This window comes from Nyctereutes procyonoides, unplaced genomic scaffold, assembly GCF_905146905.1.
Source record: "Nyctereutes procyonoides isolate TBG_1078 unplaced genomic scaffold, NYPRO_anot_genome, whole genome shotgun sequence".
Lineage (NCBI taxonomy): Eukaryota > Metazoa > Chordata > Mammalia > Carnivora > Canidae > Nyctereutes > Nyctereutes procyonoides.
Genome location: NW_026575020.1, coordinates 33,723,990 through 33,747,630, shown reverse-complemented (window position 1 = coordinate 33,747,630; position 23,641 = coordinate 33,723,990). Strand labels below are relative to the sequence as shown.

At 46.4% G+C, this 23,641-nt stretch overlaps 1 protein-coding gene across 2 annotated transcripts in view; it reads right to left on the bottom strand.

Moving 5' to 3' along the window:
• DDX31 (DEAD-box helicase 31) overlaps positions 1-23,641 on the bottom strand; it is a 69,071-nt gene that overhangs the window by 12,939 nt on the left and 32,491 nt on the right. The window contains exons 16-20 of one of the 2 annotated variants that reach the window (XM_055331260.1): positions 21,774-21,913; positions 16,654-16,735; positions 9,010-9,121; positions 5,272-5,442; positions 3,200-3,331 (exon numbers count right to left, since the gene is read on the bottom strand). In XM_055331260.1, the coding sequence (XP_055187235.1) occupies positions 5,297-5,442; positions 9,010-9,121; positions 16,654-16,735; positions 21,774-21,913 (480 nt within the window). In that variant the 3' untranslated portion in view covers positions 3,200-3,331; positions 5,272-5,296. Of the gene's footprint in view, positions 1-3,162; positions 3,332-5,271; positions 5,443-9,009; positions 9,122-16,653; positions 16,736-21,773; positions 21,914-23,641 lie in introns of those variants that run through there. The other variant, XM_055331250.1, reaches the window with a different exon arrangement.

Sequence of the window (23,641 nt, the reverse complement as noted above, 5' to 3'; positions counted from 1 at the left end):
GATTAAGATCTCATTTGGGGACATTTCTTTTTCTGAACAGTGGTCAAGTAAAGGAATAAAAGCATACAGATGAGTTAAAACTTCCCTTTGCTGTCACATGGAAATAGTCTCCTAAGTTAACTTGTCCTTGCTTCATATTTTTAATGCTCAGACGAACCCCTTGCTTGATGCATGACGAGGTGAGACAGGATCTTGCTTAGCGTGGGATGGATTTGGTTCACAGGTATCAGAGGTCTGCATGTAACATCTAACTATTCTAGGCAGTAAACCTCATCAAATGGAATGCAGAATAATTTGGCGAATTTAGTGCTATTACTTGATCCACCCATACAAAAACATAAGAAACCACTCTCTTTCTTGACAGATGGATTTCAGGAGACGCTTGAGCTCAGAACAATCACTGTGGCCACAGTATAACTCTCTGCACTTTGTGGGCTTTAATGGACTTTTCTTCCCAGTCCTCAAAAAGCAGCAACTGGCATTTGCTTGAGCCCTGACTGAGGTGTGGAAAATCTGTCAAGTTTTCTCTGCTGCTTATCCTGACCACAATTATACGGTCCATGTGCAGATTAGCTGCAAAGTCATTCTTCTTGCACGAGTGACAAGATTTTCCCAAATAAAAAAGGTGCCTACTGTATCTGTGAGTGCCCGTCTGCGTTATCAAGGCGGGGGTGGGATGGGAGGATGTCAGTGTGTGGAGAGAAATGCCTTCAAAAGAAGGGCATAACAACCCAAAAAGTAGCTGTAACTGAGTGGTGACATGGCCAGAACAGAGAGCGGTATTGTCACGGGCGGAGTAATCCTGTGACACACTGCTGTCACTCACCACCCGGCTCCCTGCCGCGCCAGCCAGACATCAAAGGCTGCCCCATACCATCTTACATGCTCTTTATCGGCTAATCAGCCCATTCTTCCCTAAATAAAGCCCTGTTAAATCCCCCGCTCACAGGGGTATCGTAGTCCTGGTGCCCATCTGCTAGCAGGGTCAGCCGAAGCAGGAGGCGGTGGCTTGCTCTCTCCCTAGTGGCTTCTCAAGGTAAGGACAATGCTGGCTCCAAGTCCCCCTCCCAACGGCCTCCTTGCCTTGCTGCTCTGCTTTCCAGGGTCTGGGTAAGAGCTGAGGACATCCCAGTCTGAAGAGCTGCTATCTGGATTAACACTTGCTAATGCAATTCCCAGTCATAAAAGTAGATTGGCTGCCAACAATAAAATACTGGGACTGCATTTATTTGCGGGGAGAAGAATCAGCAAAATATGGATTTCTTACCAGTCATCAACTGGCAGGTGCATTATCTTCTTGAAGTGCCAACATTTTAGAGACGGTGGCAGGATGGCCTGGCTTCCAGATCACTAGGAGGTCACGCTTAGGCCTGACCTCAAGCTTCACAGACTCAAAATCAAAGTTAGCATGTGGATATACCAGCCACCTCCAGTCTCGGGACAGCAACCTAACTCTGGCACACAGCTGTCGTGTAGGGGAGTAGATGTAAGGCATCTTTTCCCACTGGGAGGACGGGTCAGAGAAGTCTCTGGCTGTAGCCCTGCCCAGAACATGTAGCAGGGGCAGCAGGCAGGGCCCTGTGCCTCAAAACTGCCTGGAAGAAACCAGTGCCGGATGTGTCTTAGTCTTGTTTGGGCATGCATGAATAGCAGCATGTGGAGAACTACCTGCCTCACAGAATTACTGGAGTGGGGTCCTATCTGAGAGGTACTAATATAAGAAAAAAAGCAACCATCTTAAGAAATCAAAAACTGGCATTAAATTTAGGCAAATTTTATCCATTACAAAGAGCCTTGAAGATGCCAAGTCCCTGAACAGATCAAGCTGGATGTTCCAGCATCTTAACCCATCTGGTTTCTAGGTCTCTGTTCTAAGGTGCTTCATCTGTATGGCCCACCCTCATGCTGATTCTCAAAACAATCTTGGGAAATCACTAAAAACATCAATTTCCTTCTCCCTTCTGTAGTTGGGGAACCCGAGGCTCTGGGAAGTTAAGCAGAGACATGGCCCAAAGCTCCGAAGCTCACATCACAGTGGAGTTGGAACTGAGTCCAAGTCCCCTGCTTCCAAGGCCAGTGATCATTTTCCTATACTGGGTGGTCCTTTCTCCCTTTTGTCCTCACACTCCAGAGAAACCAGGCCCTGACAAGGGTGGTGGCGGTGAATGCACAAGCAGGCATTGTGTGGGAACGTGCAGGAAAAGTGTGGCACGCCCACAGATGCTCAGAGTCAGGGCAAGTGGATTTTGGTATTTGTAATTAACAAGCAAAAAGAATGATGTGCTATACAAAATAATTGTCCAGAATGTTCAAGGGCTCACAGACCCCAAATGTGTGTTCGATGTATCCTTCTCACACAGGTGCTGTAAAAGCAGTATCAACAACCCATCCCCAATTTCCCCATAAAGCAGCCCATGGGATCTGAAGTATTCTGGTTCCTGCAAAGGGCTAGGGCTGGTATTAAAAGTACACCGGTTTCTGAGGAGAGAAGACCATTTCCAAAGGTATTTTGTGGAGTTTCACAACCTCCTGAGACTGTGGAGGGGGACTCAGAACTCAGGCTTCAACCTGTAGGGCAGCCCTCCTTACTCTCCTCCTTACTCCCTAAGACCTCTGGACAGTTCAGAACATGCTTTTTGAGGGAGAGGAGGCAGGGAAGGGAGGGAGAGTGTGGCGCTTGCCACCGCATGTGCTCACACACCAGAGGTACATGTTAGCACCAAGGAGAGCAACGTGGTGCAGGGAGTCCAGCGTCAGCCCTCAGTGCCAGGCTGCAGGAGAGTCATGCTAAGCAGGAACCCTGGACACAGCCCCTCCCATCTCACCAGGACAGGGCCAGGGGAATTTCACAGAACATGCCAGTTTTCGAACAAGTCCTTGAGGCTTTCCAGGGTGATCCACAGCACATCTGAAGCTCTGACTCCAGCAAGTCCCTGAGTTACTCTTCTGGTAGGCAGTGAAGACAGCCCAATAGGTTGGTCTTGCTGCCCCAATAATATCCCTACATCTGGACCTGACAAGAGACCTCACTGCATTTCTGCAGGTGCCTTAAAAACATTCAGATTAGGTATCTTTCCTCTTGTTCCAAGCACTGTCAGTAGAGCTCTCCACACCCACCTGAATCCTAGCCATTTGTCACAGGACCAATTCAGCTCATCTTACCTGTTCAGGTTTGCTTTCCTTTTCTTCACAGCTGTGACACTAAGCTTTTGGGGGGCATCTCTCAGCCCGAAGCTTTTAGCCACGTGACCAAGGTGGAGCGATCGGACATGAAAGATGTGCTTCAGCTCCCGGGGGTAGGTTGCATAGGCTCGGATGAAGGCCTGTAGAGCTGCAAGGGAACAAGGTCAGAGAGGCCGTCAGGATGGCAGCTTGGAGCGCCACACATGCCCTGGCCTAGCAGCTGTCCAGCACACTTTGTCTTGCTAGGCAACGTGAGATGCACAGCCAGGATGGCACAACATACGTGAACCACCTCTATCTATACTTGTGTATATATTTTTTTAATTCCTCAAACTCCTGATAGGACATAAGTATCTGTTGACTAATCTAATTTCAGATTTTACTGTGCATCTTATCATCATCCTGGAGGGCAGGGGCCCCATTTTCTCCTTTATTACGGTCTCGGGGCCTCGCATAGTAGCTGGAACACAACAGGCAGCTAGTGTTTGTTGTAAAAATGACTGAAAAACAGAATGAGTGAAGAAACCACAACATGTTCAATGTGGTAGTCTCTCATGAAAAATGAGATTAGACCTTTATGTGAGGAAAGCATTTTTCTAATTCATTTATTTTTTGCATAGCTAATACATGCACATGTTATAAAATTCAAAAGGTTCCAAAGGCCTTACTGCGCTTGTTATTATGCTATCACTGCAATGTGTTGCTACTGCTATAAGGTTGCTCACCCGCAAGTCCCACCTCCAGCTCCCCTATCCAGAGGGATGGCTGCTACTGCTTCGTTTACTCCTGGGATTTTAAAACCAAATTCATTCTAAAGCATCTTAAGATTTATTGATACAGTGCTTCTTACCCACTTGAAAAATGCATAAAAAAGGCAATGAAAACAGAATTTTAAAAAGGTAGAAGGCAATTATTAAATTTCTAACATAGTCCTTCCCTTGAAGATTGCCAACAGTTTTGAGATGTCCATCCAACATTGCATGGTGGTTTCAGTCCTGTCTTAAGAAGAAGGCCCCTATTCTAGAGCCCAATGCTGGCCAGAGAAAAAGGCAGACGTGGTTCCCAGGAGCATGGAGCTCTGGCTATACCTTAATTTAGTATTCCTTTGAGGAAAGAGACGTTCCTATATCCAGATGCCCTCGAATATATTGAATTCCAATGAAAATCAAGTGTCTGCCTCTTCTCACTACAAAAGGGCAGGAGAGGATGGATGGCTCTGAAGGGGCCCCCATCCCATCACTGCTCACTTTCCTTCCAAGCCCAGCTCTTCCACTGGCCAAGCTGCGGCCCAGCACTGCTTGTCTCATGGAAAAGCAGGTGCTAAACACCAGCCTCTCTCGCCCTCGCTTGTTGAGCCACTGGACTGGCAAGTTTGCCCACAGCTTAAACGTAATATCCCAGCAGCACCTGGAGATTGGCGTTTATGAACAGTAATAAAAAGTGTCATTTTAGCAGATCAGCTCCTAGAAGGATCCTGGGAATCCATGAAAGCTCTATTTACTGAGTAAAGTGAACTCCTTTTCCCAATCGATGAGAAATAATAACCAAGGCAACTCCTCTGCACCCCTCTCGTAAATCTGTGCTTACTCCCCTTTTTAATAACCGGGGACTAGCTTTTTCAGGGAAAATCTTTAACACTTCAAATGGCCTGCGCTGTCTGCAGGTTCTGGCACCTGCAGGTTCTGATAGCAGGTTTCAGACATGGAGCTATACACTCCAGTCCTCAGGGAAGCCCCACTGCCACCACCCTGGGACACAGGCCTCTTCTCCTCCACACCTCACCTCCCCTTCCTGAGCCTCAACCGGGACTCGGGTCTAACAGAGCAGACAGTAGCCACCCTGAGCCAAGTCAAAGACTCTGCACCTTTACAGTCTCATGCACACTGCTTGTAAGCACATCAGCCTCCTATTAAGGCTGAGGATGGAGAGCACCAAACTTAAGAGCTGAGGATGGTGAGCCTGTCCCAGGAAACGCAGGTACCCAGCTAACAGCTCTACAAGCCTAATGAGTTTGCCAAGAAATGGCAGATGTGTCTTCTCTCTCCACAACTGCTCAGGCAGCATTTCACACTATGAATTTTTACTAACCCTCCTTGTCCTGGAGGCTCCTGTCTCACTGGGGCCAGGGACACTTGGCTGTCCTCACATCCTTGAATGGCCTCCCATGTCTGGATGGTTCAGAGAAGCAGGAATTCCAGCAGAAGCTGTTCATAGATGCTTCCCAGGGGCAGTGTCGAGAATGTGCAGCAGGAATAGGGGCTGTGGGGCCCAGAAGAGAGGAGAGCAGAAAAAGAGGGCATTTATTCAGGCTGGTGGAGGAAACTGCAGCCACTTAGAACACGTGCTTGAGTCACAGTCTCCCATCTTATAGCCGTAAGAGAGACAAACTAAGGGAAATCTAAAATACCCTACATGGCCATTTCATCCTTGTTCCTAAAATCAGATTTATTCTTGGACATCCGAGCAGGAATATTAGTACCTTATGGATGATGCTTAAGATCAAGGAGGTACACCCCCTCTGCCCCCAGAAAAACGAACGTCCATACAGAATAAAGGCACATGCATCTGACTACCTGGGATCACACTGAGGGAGGGGGACTGAACTGTCACCAGTGGTTTGGGTTTTCTTGACTTAGAGAAGCAGCCCTTCCAAGCCAGACTCAGCTTCTCTGTGTGTGGCCCCTGCCCCTCCAGGAGACCTGAAGCAGAAAGAACCTCACTATATGAAAGGGGTGATTTGTAGGTAAAGGACTCCAGTTTCTGAAATTTTTGTTCAGGAGTCTGGAGTTCAAACTTCTGTTACCACAGTCTTTAACCACTTGATCTCTAGCTAAAGGAGGCAAGAAATGAGGAGGAAAAGAGGTGGCTGCTTCTGGAAACTGACAATTAAACACTAGTTATTGGGGATCCCTGGGTGGCGCAGCGGTTTGGCGCCTGCCTTTGTTTGGCCCGGGGCGCGATCCTGGAGACCCGGGATCGAATCCCACGTTGGGTTCCCGGTGCATGGAGCCTGCTTCTCCCTCTGCCTGTGTCTCTGCCTCTCTCTCTCTCTGACTGTCATAAATAATAAAATAAAATAAATTAAAAAAAATTTAAAAAAAACCACTAGTTATTAACAATGACTGGGTCAGGAAATGCAAAAGGAAAACAAATGCATCCTTGGCCCAGTTTCTAACTAGTTTTCTGCCATAAAGGCAAAAACCAGCTGCTTTGTTAATTATTTATGAGGTAGGCTCTGAAATGGCATAAAAGAGAGGCACAGAATGTCTGGAGTGGGGAATTTGCATATGCAGATTGAAATGCTGAAGATAGTTTTGACTTCGGGGTGCAGTCACTGTCCCACGTTGTGAACTGAAGACTCTGAGTGGCGCTTACATGTCTGCTCCCCCCATGCCTCCAGAGCTCACCATGCCACGTACCAGAAGAGAAAGGAAGGAGTGCTTAACATCTATGTGGAAAGGCCAAGACCTACTGCAGGCAGTCTCCTCCCAGACCATCACCAATCTGATGTGGAAATCAATTAGCAGAGGAGGAAACTGCATGTTTCTTTCCTTCTTGGGGCCTGAACATTGCAGAGCAGCCCCACTCCGACATCCTTTAGAGAGAAGACAAGTAACTCTGCTTGTTTCTTGGTATGAACGATTTCTACGGTGATGATGACAAAAGAAAACACAAAACCACACTCTCTAAGGACTCCTTACTACAGCCTCACTCTGACGACCCAGACACCCTGAGACAGCTGTAGTCTCACTAGAATATCCAAAACACCCCTGACCTCAAAACCAAAGATGAAGATGAAGGTGTGAGCTTGATTTCTTTCTTTTCATTGCAACTTTGTTATTAACCCAGAAATTCTGCAGCACAGCACCTAGGGAAGTACCACCCAGCAAGCTCACTTTACCTGTCAACAAACGACCAACCTCTGTAGTTATGCTGTGACAGATAATCTATTCCTCTTGAGAGACATGTGCCAGTACTTCTCTAAAAGTAGGTTCTGAGGAAAACCCTTAGGAACTGCTGAATTCACTTGAGGGAAATGCAAGGATAAGCTACCATGAGAAATGGGTCCAGAAGGGTACACACTAATTACATATCAGTGGTTATGGGGCCATCACTGGGACTTCATCTTTCATCCTGGGTACTTCTGATCTGTTCCAGTGGTATACCACAACAACCAAGGGCTGCTTTTATAATGTGCCAGGGTATACAGTAGGCACTCATAAACATCTGCCGACTAACCCATTCTTATCCTCTATTTCCTGAAGACCACAACTGCCTGTAGTTAAGTCCCCCAGCACTCACTCTCGCCCACCCCTCCCGAGTCTATTCTCACACAGGGCATCTTTTCCAACCTTGGTGGGCCATGCTATGTCTCTGCTCCAAGTCCTGCAATGACTTCCATTGCCCTTGGGGTGACCCCAAAGTTCTTGGCAGCTTCTAAGCCTCCCTTTGCTGCATGGGCCCCTCCCCTCCTGTGGCCACACTGCCTCCCAGAGCTCCTCTGGGCCTGGAACACTCTTCTGTCGCAGGAGGGCATGACCCTCAATTTGCTCATGCTGCATCACAGCAGGGCTCATGTCGACCTTCTGTGTAAAATGCACTCTGCCCAGCTACCCCTTTACCTCCCTTACCTGCTTTATTTTTCCACAGTTAACACCTATTTTATTTTTAAAAAAGATTTTATTTATTTATTTATTCATGAGAGAGAGAGAGAGAGAGAGAGAGAGAGAGAGGGAGAGGGAGAGAGAGGCAGAGTCACAGGCAGAGGGAGAAACAGGCCCCACTGCAGGGAGCCCGACGCAGGACTCGATCCTGGGTCTCAGGATCAGGCCCTGGACTGAAGGCAGTGCCAAACCGCTGAGCCATCTGGGCTGCCCCAGTTAACACCTTTTAAAAGACTAATTCAGTCATTCATTTTATTTTTACTATGTACAGTGTCTGCTCCCTCACTAATGTTAGAAAGGTTACGATTTATTTCTGTTTTGATTCCTGATATTCCGAGCACCTAGAACGACTAACTCAATAGCTCTGTTAAATGATTTAAAAAAAAGAATTTTCAATTCATAAAAGGAAAAGATGATGCTGTGGTGTTCACATACTGGTAAGCCAACCTGGCATTCTTCTCGAAAGAGCAGATAACCATCAGAAAGAAGGGGGGGGGGACCCTGCATGGACTGCGTCTCATTGGCACGAGACACAGTCACCAGCCATGACACATGGCATACCCATCCAGCTGTTTTGAGCCCCCTTCCCCCAGGCTCTTTGCCCTGTACGCCAGGGAACTGCTTGAGTCCTGGTGATCCCAGGAGCCAAGTTATCCTATAAGAGGGCCTGAATGTTAAATGAACACCTAGCTCTCTTGTAAATTCCCTACGAATTGGGGTCAGGGTCTAGTGCCCTCCCCCTCAGTACTGTTCTTTCTCATCTTCCTTTGTATGTCCAAACTGAGACTGCTCAGGTCTGATGGCTTCTGGTCCTTACCTTCATCTCCAATTTCCATGCCTACAACGGTCTCTACTGATGTGTCATGTCTCTTCTATCCAGTTTTCAAAGACAGACAAAAATGGATCCCTGAGATCCAAGTCACTGGGTCAAAGTTCTAGTCTTACGTAAGCCAAGATAAAGCCTCATTTGTGTGAAACATGGGAAGGATGAAATTAACATTTAATACGGCTTTAAAGCCTTCTGTGCCTGCTTCCAGACGCTGTAGGACAAGCAAGACAGAAGACCCTAGGTCGGCCTCTCAGCCCATCAGGGGTATGCCAGTGAAGTGGGGACAGCGTCCTTGGGGTTATCTGTCCACAAGCACCTAGGAAATCCACCAACCTTTCTTCGCCCAGGAGACCCTCCTCTCATTGGAGTGCACATAATCTTCAAATACCGTCTGCAAGACTGTGGCTCGCTCTCGGATTTCCTGGGGGCCAGAGGCTCGGGATTTCTGGGAGGGTGGCGGAAGGATTAAAAGAGAGACAGAGTCAGAGTCAGGAATAATGAAGCACTTTATAATAGATTTAATAACAGTAAAACCACCCGGGAACCACCGAGGGTCCAACAAGGGTAATCCTTTCAATATTACTAGAGGAAAAACAGGAGCTATAAAGATGTTAAAGTCAAGCAAAGATGAAGATAGCTTTGTGAGGGAGTAGATCAGGTCTGTTTATTTGTTTACTTGTTTGCTTACTTGTCTTCCTAGCCTCTTGTCACTCACGTTCAAAATGAAGGTCCACTGGGGATACTCTGGAATTGTCCGAATCCGGTTTGGGCATTGAAAACACCACTGAACATAGGCAGATCTCACATGACCGGTGTGTCCTACCAAGGCCTGAAATCTTGCCCCTCCCTTACATTCCACAGGGGAACAATGGGACATTCTCTTGAAGAGGGCCCCATGGGGGCCTGCCTAAAATTGAATTTCAGAGCATGCTCCCTCATTCCTAGGGAGGTTCCGACTTGAGTGTTTCAGATCCATTCTTTCAGTCCGGGACCACTGGACTGGATGCCAGGGACCTATTAAGGAGTGGTCTGTTCTTTCACGCCACGTGCAGAGAAGACTGCAGAACCTCTGCAGCAAACCATCCCTGCATGAGGAGTGATGTCTGGATGCACTAAAGTTCTACAGATGGAAAACGTTAATAAAATAAAATAAAAAATCCTATCCTTTTCAGTCTTCAACAATCCCGGAGAAAAGATTTCCTTTCTTTATATCCCTCTAAAACCAAGTGCTGTTTCTTGTATCTTTTTTTTTTTTTTTAAGTAAGCTCTAAGCCCAATGTGGGGCTTGAAACCACGACCCCGCGATCAAGAGCCGCAAGCTCTACCAACTGAGCCAGCCAGGCGCCTGTTTCCTATGTCTTAAAACAAACATGAATGCTTTCTACTGAATGTGAAACTGAGATCCAAAGGAACCCAGATTCTTCAAACTCAGTTTGGCTAATGTGTTCCCCCAAAGACACGGATTTTCTTAGAGATGCTACTCAGCCTCTACTATAACCCACCACACACCACCCACGTGGGTCACCAGGAAACAGCCAGTGTGAGTCCCAGTCACTGCTTCCCTTAACCCCCTGTGGAGGACAGGGTACCTGCACCTCTGTCTGGCTGCCCATACCTAACCTAGACTCCAGAGTCTCTTTCACTTTTAAAGCTGACAGAGGAAGAACAAAGGGGAGAGAAGGAAAAGCTCATTCTTTGGGTCGACGTCCCTCTCTGTGTTAATAGAGACTTAACAACCTAAAAATGTTTTTAGCTTCGTCAAATCATTCCTGCTACCTGTTTGGTTGATGACAGTCTAGCTGATTTCACAGTACATGGTCCCCTAAGGGTTTTATCCACTCAAATGTCAAGAGAAAAGTCACTCAGGAGCTGTGTTATGAAAGTGGACATTTGCTATTGTCATTAACAAGGATTTTTTTTTTACCCTCTTAACTGATGTAAAATGCAAACTTTTTTTTTGCTGCCCTCCTTTCGTTAAGCCACCTCAGCAATGCAACTGTCACCTTCCTTGTGTGTGTGTGTGTGTTTTTTTTTTTTAATATGAATGTGAAATTAGCGAGGATGCCCTTTCCCCTGGCGGACAGAATCCTCTGTTATTAAAAAGTAAAGCACTTTAATAATGAAAACTTTTTCCTCTTTTTCCTGTGTTTTAACTGTTTAAAATTAATGAGAAGGGCAGAATGGTTGTCAAAGCGATATTGAAAGCCGGGCAGCCAGGACCGAATAAGCACAAAAATCCCTCTAGAGTGTTAGATAAACAGAGCTCCAGCCCGCTCGAATCCCTCTGTTGGTTATTGTATACATTCTGTAACAGCTCTCAGAATAGATCTGAGAGCCAGGGAGGCAGAGAGGTTTCAGAATTCCAATAAAGGCCTCAAATTAAAGACAGCCTGGTGCGAATTCCAGGAGAAAATTAAAGAGACCTCAAGCTTAAGTGACAGGTGACTTGCTTCTGTGTCACAACTGTCAGGGGATTTAGTGATAATATGGCAATATATTACAAAGGGCTTTTCTTATTCCCCCTTTAGGTTTCAAAATGAGGCATCTTTTCTTCCCAACCAAAAAAAAAAAAAATTACATACACACACATATATAATGTGTGTGTACAAGTGAAATAGGTAGAAAAAAGGCGATAAAACTAAGTTCACACGTTTGAAATGATGAGGTCAGTTTTAGTAAAATATAAGAAAAAGTTAATGCAGAAAACATAATATACTCAGGAAAAAGCATGTCTTTCTCCCCCTACCCCCACTTCCAGAAATACTTTATTTTAAAATTACTCCTCTTGAGAATGAGGTATTTTTCAGTTGTCTTCTGGGGAGGACAGTCTAAATTTAAACTGAAGACAGGGGCAGAGTTATGCACGCAGCACCATCTCAGCCCCAGACAGGTAAAATGCTCCCGTAATGAGAGCGGGTCAAAGCCCGGAGGGCGCATGAATGCCCTGCAGGACTGGCTCGCCCACCCCTCAAAGACGCATAGACCTAGTACCGGTTAATGAAGCTAACTTGCAACCAGTGGACCAGGGCTAGCTTAGGAAAATACAGTTCCAATGGTCCACACTCAGTATTTCTTAGGCTGTAAAGCCCTACTGATCCTGGAGAGAATGATGATCAAAGGGACTGAGGGAGGGAAGGGGCTGCTGATCTCATTTTAATATCTCATCATGGCCCAGTCTTTTGTTAAGGTCTGTTTAGAGGCATATTTCACAGAACAAAAAAACTTGTAGAAAAAAAACACATTTGGGTGTGTCCATACTTCGAAGATGAAAAATTCACACTAAGAGGCAACAGATGAGCTGAAGATACTCAGGCTGCATTTTTTTGTTGTTGTAAAAAGTTTTAGGTAGTAGCAGTGGTGGGGGGAGGGTGGCTTTTCTTTTCTTTTTTTTTTTTGAAGCATGTCTTGATGTTGCTAACTTCTAAGGTATTTTTAAACTAAACGGAAGGATTTTGTTTTAATCACTTGATTGCCAAGTTGAGTTCCACCCTCATGCTTCCCTAGAACCTTCTGAGTGCTTCCCAGTAAAGTTGAAAGATCAAATTTATTCTCTTTGTAGGTGGGTGAACATTCGCACACCCAGACGTAGCTATATATATTTTATATACCTAAATATGAAATATACATTTTACAGATGCTTCACTCACTCTCTTTCTGTTCACAGAAGCCCAAAAATGTATGTGCCAAAGGGACATTTACAATGGACTTCAACCAAGTGAGAAGAGGGGCCTTATAATGAGGTGTCTGGCTAAGTGTGTAAAGGCCTATTTAGTGAGCTCACATTTATCTGTCTGGCACTGGTTCGTGTGCTAGACAGAACTGCCCAAACTGAGAGCAACAATTAAAACAAACAGTATTTCTTATTGAGCAACAGAACTAAAAGTTGTATCCAGCATCTACCTTATTCATCTTACTTCTCACACGGATCACACACATAAAACACTCTTCTAGGCTGTAGCTCTGTGTGATAATTAGTAATATAGTCAATTTCATTTAGTTTCTCTTAGCCTCTGAATTCAAGTTAACATTGGTTAAACAAGCCAGGTTTGCATCAATGGGACACGTGGGACTCTAGGATGATTAGTTTTGTAAGTTAATCAGTTATTTTGGTGTCAGTGAAAGCCCAACCTTGCTGAGCGTTTTTTTCTTTTTCTTTTAAGATTTTATTTATTTGAGAGAGAGCAAGAGAATGAGCACAAGCAGAGGAGGGGGCAGAGGGAGAAGCAGACTCCCCACTGAGCAGGGAGCCCCAAATGGGGCTTCATCCCAGGTCCCTGAGATCATGAACTGAGCCACAGGCAGACACTTCACTGACCAAGTCATCCAGCACCCTGAGTGTTTTTTCTTTTTGAAAACAAAGTTCACGGGCAGCCCTGGTGGCTCAGCGGTTTAGCGCTGCCTGCAGCCCAGGGTGTGATCCTGGAGACCCGGAATCGAGTCCCACGTCAGGATCCCTGCGTGGAGCCTGCTTCTCCCTCTGCCTGTGTCTCTGCCTCTTTCTCTCTCTGTTTCTCATGAATAAATAAATAAAATCTTTTTAAAAAATTAAAAAAAAATAAAAGCAAAGTTCACCACACCTTAAAGATATAAAAATACTCTGTCCCTCTCCATCAAGGCAGGAACTTGGGGCTGGGACAAACTGAAGAGCATGGAGTGTTTTCTGCCTCATTTTGGGTCAACCTCCCAGCAACCTACAAGATGGGCACTATTTATTTATTTATTTATTTGTTTGTTTGGTTTATATTTATTTATGATAGTCATCACAGAGAGAGAGAGAGAGAGAGAGAGAGAGAGAGAGAGAGAGAGGCAGAGACACAGGCAGAGGGAGAAGCAGGCTCCATGCAGGGAGCCTGACGTGGGATTCGATCCTGGGTCTCCAGGATCGTGCCCTGGGCCAAAGGCAGGCGCTAAAACGCTGCGCCACCCAGGGATCCCCAAGATGGGCACTCTTGTTCTCAGTTTACAGATGGGAACACTGAGGCTGGAGAGGAGACAACCTGCTGGAGGATGCAGAACCACCAGCTGTGAAGCAAAGACTGAAACCCAAGTCTGCTTGCCTTGGGGCCCCAGCAAGGCTTCAAGGCTGGCCTCATGCCAAGGAAAGGACTTATGGAGAAAAACCACACAAGGCCACCAAAGGGCAGAGGTTAAGACATGGCCATCGCCTGCTCCTGAAAGAGCAGAGGGCACTACAGCTGCTCTGCTACCTCTCCCCTACGTCCATAGCAGGGGCTCCATCCAGAGATGCACACAACGATCAGCTCCCTGGACAGAACTGATGTGTGCCCAGTTCAGAAACAACACCAACAACAGAGCCAGTCCCAGAAACAGTGTAAGTGAAGATGAACCTGGACTGAATCTTTATGATCTCATTTCATGACTTTACTGCTTGTTCTGATTTCTGGAGAGGAGGCAGATGCTAACGTTCCTCTGTGACACAGCAAAAAAGCACAGGGCTTCGTGTCACTGAGTCTCAACTCTGAATCCCACATCCACTACTAACTGATAATGACGATAAACACCCTTTAGAACCAATGTTGGGCTTTCAGGTTATTTCTTACTCAAGCCTCCAATCTCCTAATGAGAAGAATACTAACATGATCTCAACTTGACATATGAAGAAACCAAGGCTTAGGAAGGTCCAGTACTTGCCCAGAGCCTCGGAGCTGGTAAATGAGATTAGGAATCCAACCCTGAGGCCGTGCCCTTAACGTCTCTGCTCTGCTGCCTGCAGGAACAGCATTTCTGAACCTCTCTGTCTCCCCTACACTGTCCTGGGGCTATAATGAAGTGTCCATGGGAACATGAAAAAACCCTACTTAGATGGAGCTTCAAGGACACCTGGGTGGCTCAGCAGTTGAGCATCTGCCTTGGGCTCAGGGTGTGATACCGGCATCCGGAATCGAGTCCCGCGTCGGGCTCTCTGCAGGTAGCCTGCTTCTCCCTCTGCCTATCTCTCTCTCTCTGTGTGTCTCTCTCATGAATATATAAATAATCTTTAAAAAAAAAAAATGGCAGCCCAGATGGCTCAGCTTTAGCGCCGCCTTCAGTCCAGGGACTGGGAGAGAAGCAGGGTGCCTATGTCTCTGCCCCTCTCTCTGTGTCTCTCATGAATAAATAAATAAACATCTATTTAAAAAAAAAAAGATGGAGCTTCAGAAGAAGCGTGCCAGGAACAATGTCTGGTGACTGTTCCATTCCCTTGACAACGAACTATTGATAAGGGATGTTTCATAATGAAACATCGCTTAAAACAACTTGTTGATCAACTGAGTCTCTAACTCCTTCTCTTGCTTACAGGGATCTCTGCTGTGGTAACGTTCATTGACCAAGTGTCACCTCTATGACGATGGCTAACATTACCTGATTGAGCAGTCATCTAGCTGCACTGCCTCAGTCTTGTGAACAGTAAGGGAAGCACGTGCTCTAGGTCAGGCTGCCCCTGCGATGGCCCCTCACTCCTGTAGGTCCTGGTTACCTCACCTAGGAAGTGGGATGAGCATTTGCCTGCTGGGGTCACTGGCAGGATCAAATGGGACCAATAGTGTGAAGAGGGCAGCATGGTCTCAGGACCAGGACAGGTGCTGTAACTGTGTCCCTGCCTTTTCTTAGATACATCTCCTTAGGTTCTCTCTGGAACAAGAGGACTGAAGTCAGGGCCAGTCAAATCAGGCCCCAGCCTCAAGGAGAAGATTCGATTCAAATAAAGACACCTCTTGGGATCCCGGGGTGGCTCAGCGCTTTGGCACCTGCCTTCGGCCCGGGGTGTGATCCTGGAGACCTGGGATCAAGTCCCATGTCAGGCTCCCTGCATGGAGCCTGCTTCTCCCTCTGCCTGTCTCAGCCTCCTCTCTCTCTCTCTCTCTCTCTCTCTCTCTCTGTCTCTCATGAATAAATAAAATCTTAAAAAAAAAATAAAGGAATTAAAAAAAAAAGACACCTCTTGATGCCTAAAGAAACTTTTTTAAAAAATTTTTTAGATCTTATTTATTTATTAATGAGAGACACACACGGAGAGGGAGAGAGAGACAGACAGAGACACAGGCAGAAGGAGAAGCAGGCTCCATGCAGGGAGCCCGATGTGGGACTCGATCCCGGGTCTCCAGGACCACGCCCCAGGCTGCAGGCAGCGCTAAACCGCTGTGCCACCAGGGCTGCCCTAAAGAAACTTTTTTTTTTTTGTTTTTTTTTTTAAAGAAACTTTTAAGTCTGATCAATTTGGCTCTGATTTTCCAGTCTATCCTCAGGCTTAAGACAACAGATGTAATATATTCAAATAATTAATATTTAATAGACAAAATTATATTTAGCAACATTATACACACGGATCTGTGATATATGGAGTAATGGGTTGGAGTGGGGTGGGAGAGCCATGGACTGGCAGAGGCAAAGATGCAGAAAACCAGCAGGAAAGGATGCTCAGGGTTATCTGAACCTGCTCAGGGTCTCCATATGGAACTGCATGGATAACACACATTTTTCTCCTTACCAATCCCAACTTTATTCTTCTTCTGTGTATGGCACCCACATTAAAAAAGAGATGAACTGAGCATGTCTGAAAGGAGATACAGAGAGATCTAGTCCTTCCATGGGTGTCTTGGGTGTATGGGTCCAGTCAGTTGTCCTTGCTGATAGTCTGGACAGGGACCACCAGGGCTGAGCAACGTAACACTCCCTCCAGACTCAATCTGGGCCAGAATGAAACCTCCTTTCTGGGAAGCCTGCCATGGCCCAGCGGACCTCCAGAATGGACAGTAGCCCATTAACTGGATGAAACTGGTAAACACATCCAGAAGCAAAGAGAAAGAAAAAGGAAAACACGAATAAGGTGTGGCTTCATCTAATGTTCACAGTCCCTTAGGTACACGTCTGCTTGACAGAGGAACTAACTATCCCACACACACAGTCTCCACCACCCCAAATCAAGAAAGGAATCATGTCTGTTCACAGTCAAGTATAATAAATAATAAAACTCACCTGGCTTCCCCATCGGCTCCTTTTAAAACAATCATCCCTTGTCAGAACAGACAAAATATCTTCCATCTTAATCTCAGAAATGCTGTAAAAGGAAGGGCACATCAAGGCAAACTTTTAATTCTCCCAATAACATCTGGAATCTTGATGCATAAAACTGGCCTGTTCTCAAGCTAATCAAATATAAAGTAGAAGCTATGCCTACACAGGAAAGAAAATCATTTCCTAGACCTTTAGGAGTTTGGAAGGAAGGGATCTCTATGACATAACAGGGACAGATGCGGTCATATGCCCAACATTCTCCGTCCTCTCTGGTGACTTTCAAACAGGCTAAATTTAGAATTTCCTGTATAGGGATCACATCATTGTTTCTTAATCCATCTCAAATACTAAACAAGTAGGCCTGCTTATTAACATACTACTTTGATTTGAGCAGATAAGGAAATCAAAAAATATTTTGGATAGTCACTTTAGTTTTGTACTAAAAAAAAGTGGGGGTGGGGGAGTGTGAATGGCTAAAGGTCCTTAACTGTTGAGATCAACTCCTCAGGGAAGGGTAACAAGTGACCACAGCACGAGAGCTCTCTTCTCATCCACCCAGAAGGACATCTACCCTCTCACCTCTTAATTATTAAGGGGTGAGAAAAAAATGACTTCTGATGGACCTAGAGCTATGTATAAACAGCTGAGATCAGAATCTGGACTTGTGAGCAGAAGCCACCCTGAGCCAGAAGAGGAGGCCCATCCTGCCTCGTAGTGGGGAAGGGAAGCCACGGCACTCAAACACGGGAGGTGCATGCAGATTCAAGTGTTAGAGCCCAAGGAAGAAACGGGAGCTACTGAAAACATACTTCCCAGGGAGAAAAAAAAGGAAGGAGGAGTTCTGGGGAGAAAAACAGATCATAAAAAGATAAATGATTTCCTTGTATGTTGTTTCTTTCTTTCTTTCTTTTTTTTATGTAACAGCAAATTAAAACATGAATGGCAACCTCTCATGTGGGAGAAGACAATTCTCCCCCTTTCCCCCAAAGGTTACTCTGACAAAGCTATGAATGAAAATGTCACATCTCTGACAGCGATTTACCTGAAATGTGTCACCGCTTCCCTGAACACCCCCAGCCCCCCGCCCCTCCACATTCTCTTCCTCTGCTGCCAGCTCACAGCCCTATGGATATGTGAAATCTTTTTACAGCAGGAGGAGTCAACCGGAGAAGGCAGAGCATGTGTTTTCGAAGGTAGCAGTTTGGGGGAAAGGGCTCATGATTTCATGGAGAATCTATTTTTCATATGAGAGAGAAAAGCTGTGGCTGTTGAATGTGTCTCTTGTTTATGCCTGGAAATCTGAAGGTGAAAACACAGCCCAGTCCTATCTTTTTCTTTGTCTAACGGACTTGCCTCTATTCATCACTTTTTTTCTTGAGGGGAAAAAAAGGAAAGTAAAAGGAACATAAGGACTTGCAGGTGAGATCTTGAAGCAGGGAGAAAGAAAGAATAAGTCCATTCAGAGTCAGGGATGCAAATAACTATATACAGCGCAGAGAGGCACTGTTTTCTGAAAGGCATGGCAGTGTTGACACTCCAGCCAGGGCACGGCTCTTTGGCTGTGTGTGTCTGTGTGACAATGCTGGGGGACCCGGCACAGTAAGTGAACAGGAGCTGGAAAGGAACTGGAGTGATTTACAGTTTAAAAGGGGCTGCCTCCTATTCTAAGAAGTCGTTGCTGCTGAGGAACAAAGCCAATCTAGTCTGCCTGTTTATGGTTCTACCAACAGATCTGAATCACCCTGCCTCACTATGAAAAAGAGACAGATAAATAAATTCAGGCAACTGTCTCATGCCTGATCTGAGAAATGCACGTTTTGATGAAGCATTTACATTTTAATAAACCAATGACGACTTTCATTAGAAACACATTTAAAGGAGAAGTGGAAAACAGGGAAGAAGCTGGCAAACACCAGGAAATCAGAAGGATGCAGAAACAAAGTCCTGAGCATTCAAATAGAGGTGGCAGTGGCCCAGGGCGCCTGTCTCTAGCCCTGGCTGCTAAATCACACTGTCAGGGCGAGTTCCACGGTGCTTGCTGTAGGGAAGGCAGGCAGCAATTTGTTGTGATGGCCCTTGCTGCCACGAGCCTCCGCCTGCCTTCCTGAATCTCTCCTATAATTCATCAGCCGTCCTAGCATCCTGCTGCCTGGCTCCCAGGTTCTAAGGCACAACACAAGCACATCTTCCTTCTCTCTCTTTTTTTTTTTTTTTTTAAATATTTGGATTCCAAAGACGTTCAAGTTTGCTTCTTTCCATGGCAGATCTTCCTAGGTATAATTTTTTTGTATTAGGTCAAGATACCCAACATATAGCCCTTCCTCAGACAGAAATCGGAAAGCATAATCCACAGCTACAACACGGTAACTTAGATCTGATATTTTGGGGGAGAGACTGATCACATCAGGCCCACAAAGCACTCAGTGGTTCAGGAATACAAGCTTCAGGGATCCCTGGGTGGCGCAGCGGTTTGGCGCCTGCCTTTGGCCCAGGGCGCGATCCTGGAGATCCGGGTGCATGGAGCCTGCTTCTCCCTCTGCCTGTGTCTCTGCCTCTCTCTCTCTCTCTGTGACTATCATAAATTTAAAAAAAAAAAAGGAATACAAGCTTCAGTAGGTGCATTTTCAGGGCAGAAACGAGTGAGGCTGGACCCCTCCAGGACTCTCTTCCCCTTGAATGGATGTTCTCTCCACAAACGACCTGAATCTCTTCCTTGGGGTACTTCTGTCTTCATCTTTCTAAACTTGCCCTACAAGTCCAAATATTGAGAATTACTGGATCATGGAGTTGTCTTCTGATTGTGCACATGGTTATGCTGGATTTTCCATAAACACCACTGGCAGTTTTTTCCAGAAAAGACCATCAGAGAAAATGAGTGTTATTTTTATACACATGGCTCACTAATAATTCAGGTTGGTGCTAACTATTATCTTCCCCTTTTGAATGCAGGTTTATATTTGAACTTTTCATAGCCATTAGCCTGAATGAAAGAAAGACCTGAAGCAGAGAAAGAAGACCTGAGAGCAGAGAGAGGCAGAGGCATCCGTGCAGGTAACTTTGGGGCTAGACAATAATCATCTGACTTCCCAACAGCTAGCACCCACTTTTCTGGTGGTGCTTATCAGGTCAAAGTGAATGAGCACGGGAGAACATCCAGGAACTGCTGACAGTAAGGAAAGGAGAACATAAATTGGTAGATCTAGAACAGAAGGTGGGGGAAAGCAGCCATGGGTAAGAGGCCACCAAGGTGCAGTGACTACATGTTTTCCCGTGGATGACAACATACGCCTCTGAAAACACTTTCCAGAGGTCTACAAATTCCTGTGCCAGAGGAAAACAGTCGCAGCGTCGTGATAGGCTCCCAGCCTGGGAGGACAGGGTAAGGGAAGACAGGAGGAAGGGCTACACCTATGGGTCTTCATTCAACCCCCAATGTTTCCGGGGTATAGCTGCCAGTCAAGCACCAGCCAAGGCCCTGAAAGCTCCTGCAAGAAGGACCAGTCAGCCCCTTGCCCTAGGGCACTGAGAAACCAGGAGGAGAGGAAGCTCTTGGTGAGGGAGACTGATGAACTGACCACCAAAATTCCTCTTACAAGTGAGATAAAATATGCAATCTTCCTGAAACCAACAGAATCCACTATTTCAGTCGTGAAATTGTTTTAAGATCTTAAATGACAGGAAAACCCAAACCAGCATTAGTTGGGACCAGGTTCATTAGTAGAGGGGTCCTGCCTCCCCACCACTGAAGGGTATATAAAAAGTACATCTTCTGAGGAAGCCCCAGCCCACAGATGTTCCCATGAGCAACCCCGAGACTGCTGAGTGCTGCGAAGTCTGCCTCCGGTGCAGGGAAGGAGGGAAAGAGAGGGGGAGCTCTCTCCCCAGGTGGGAGAGGGACAGCTCCATAGGCGGGAACTGTGGCGGGGTGGTGGGGACATTCACAGGCAGTTCTCCATGTGGGTGGCCTGCACTTGGTCCCCAGACCAAGTCCTATGCCACCTGTCTGGGAATATCAGTACAGGTGCAGAATGCAATGACTCTGCCAGCGCTCTACTATACAGAAAGAAAGTCTCATCATTTTATTTGCTGCTTTACATAAAACACTGGCTGGGCAAAGTGAAGCACCAGCAGGCAAGATCCTCGGGCACAGTGGTACAGGGGAGCTATGCGCCAGTTCACAGCGTTGGTTCCAAGCAGCACTCAGGGCCCTCTGTGCAGCAAGGTTCGTGTCCTACCCTCCTGAGCATACACACAAAGGACTCTTCCTATACCTCCAAAAACACTTTCTGTATCACTGTGCTATGTCTGAGCACAAGAAATTTGTGAAAGTAGACCAGTGTGAAGAACCCCATGCTTTTAGCAGCCTATTATTAGCACTTGTTACTTCAGGTGCCAGAGGATGTAGTGAAAACGGGACAAAACATGTTCATTTCTGTGGCCCAGCTGAGTTCCTTCTGCCTTCATTACATTCACTCCCGGCCATGTCGAGACCCTATTCTCTGTTGCTGCTTCACTGTCCTTCCTGGGTGAGGTCAGGATCTGCTGGAGGCCCTGACTGCGTTTCCCGGCCATTGAGGTGCTGGCTGCATAGCCCCGGCTGTGAGGGGCATCTCGGCTGCCCCTAAAGGATTTTTTCCCTGACTTTATTTTCCTGGGGGGAGCAGGGAGCTGTGTGAGGAGTCAAAGCACTATTTTTTTTTTTCAAAGACAAATCATCTTTAAAGGTACAAAACGTTGAGCATAAAAACAAAACCTGTGAATGATAAAGGTCTTTACGCAGCTGGCTGCAAGGGCCGTGCACACGTATCTTACAGAAGGTGAAGTGAAACACAGACCTCTATCATACAGAAAAACCAAGTGCAACAGATCCTTCTGTGACTTAGTCTGGCAACACAATGAAAATTGTCATGTGCTGACGGTATGAAGGGTTTTAGTGTTTGCCACTGGCTATTCTGGGACTCATTTAGGGATCACAAGGGTTAATGGCTCTTCGTCAGCTTACAAGGCCCATCCACTGTAGAAGGCGACAGAAAGTTAATTAGGTGAGATCAGCCGAAACCCCGTTCAGGTTTCTGACTCACTTGATTTTGTGAGAAGCCAACGAGTTGACATATTCTGCCTCCGAAGGAGCCAAAATGAGCAGGCTGCTCCCATGGCAGCCAATCCGGGCGGTTCTCCCGATCCGGTGGATGTATTCAGCAGGTGAAGACGGCGCGTTGTACTAAAAAGGGTAACAAAAATGAAGCATTCACAGATCAAGAGATTGCCATTAATTGGAAGTGCAATACCCCTCACCTGCCTCCAGGTATCCCAAGAATTAAACCCTGGTGCTATGGTTACCCTCACACAATCCCGAGGAGAAGTCACTCAACTCTGAAACCCCTGACTTCACTGAAAATAACAAGGCTCTGACACGCAGACGTGAACAGTGGCCAAGTTTCCGATGAGCGAGTCGCCTTCCTATCCCAGTATCTCCTCTGTAATTTTACTTCTCCACAGGTCTCTTCATTTTCCTATCTGCATCTTTTCAACCATGATGACTGTGCAAGGTGAAGTCAGAGGCGGGCGGGGGCACCTTTCTGCAGGATGGCCACGTGACCTTGGCCTGCTTCTGTGGCAGACACAGCAGTGGGGCGGAGGACAGAGAACCAGACGGGGTCAGCAGGGAGGGGCCGGCTGCTTTGATCAGAGTTCACTCTGCTGTAGGGCCGCTGGGAGCTGGTCCCCACCACCTTACTGCACTTCCACTCAATCCCAACGGCACAGAAGTATAGGGCAATTGAGAGGCAGGTTCCCCTCCTACAGGGACTTGCTTCTGCTCCCAATGACAACATTCCTGACTCAAGGGAAAAGGCAGACTCTAACTCAGCAGAATGCATTATCTTTATGGCAATAACTTCGTCATCATGAAAAGGAATTAACCATCTATCCATTCTTCCTGTTTTCGCTTTGTTGCTACATGACTCAAAGATCAGAGGCCCAAAAACGATAGAATATATTGGGGGGTAGGTGTGTGCCAGGCACATGAATCTCACCAATCTCACAATACAGGAAAGCTCTGAACAGTCTGCCCCGCACCCCCAACATTAAAATTATCCTATCTTTTTTTTTTTTTTTAAGATTTTATTTATTTATTCATGAGAGACAAGGAGAGAAAGAGAGAGGCAGAGGCTCCTCGCAGGGAGCCTGATGTGGGACTTGATTCTGGATCCTGGGATCAGGCCCTGAGCCGAAGGCAGATACTAATCTGCTGAGCCACCCAAGCATCCCTATCCTGCCTTTTTATCTTTACTTTGCTCCATGGCCATGAGGAAGACACAATGCCTCTAGTCGAAGAGTGGTCTTCTGCAGGGAGCAGATCAGATTTCCTAGCCAGTGACAGGCATGCAATTCCACTAAAATGTGAATAAACCATGACTCACGTAAATGGGGCACGTGTCCCCTGGCCCCTACACAGAAGGGCTTAAAAATACCATTCTGCAGACTAACGAAAAGAAAAAACAAAACTGAAACCACTAGACTCTAGTGCTAACACCTGTACCCTCTGGCAAAGCGTCTAAGGCTAGAGGTATGTGTAAGATGCTGTCAGGGACTTAATTGCCCCCTGCAGGTCAATGTACATGGACACAGCTCTTAGGACAGCTGAGCCATCTCCTTCTGGACACAATGAGACCTCCCAAGGGCCCTAGTAATTCCTGTTATTTTCAGATTGCTGAAACTTTGTGTGTGACATGCATTAGTCTGGGAGCAGGGGAGCCTGCCTCTCCCTCCCATGACCGCTCAGCCTTGGCTGTTTCCCTGCAGCCGGTAGGTAGGCTGGGTTAGGGAAAGATACCAGGAGAATTGTGCAGATAAGGCTGGCTGCTGCCTGGTTACCAGGGCAACACCCAAGAGGCTAATAATAATTATTCCACTTAAAGCTAATGTATCTACTCACAATCTTATATTT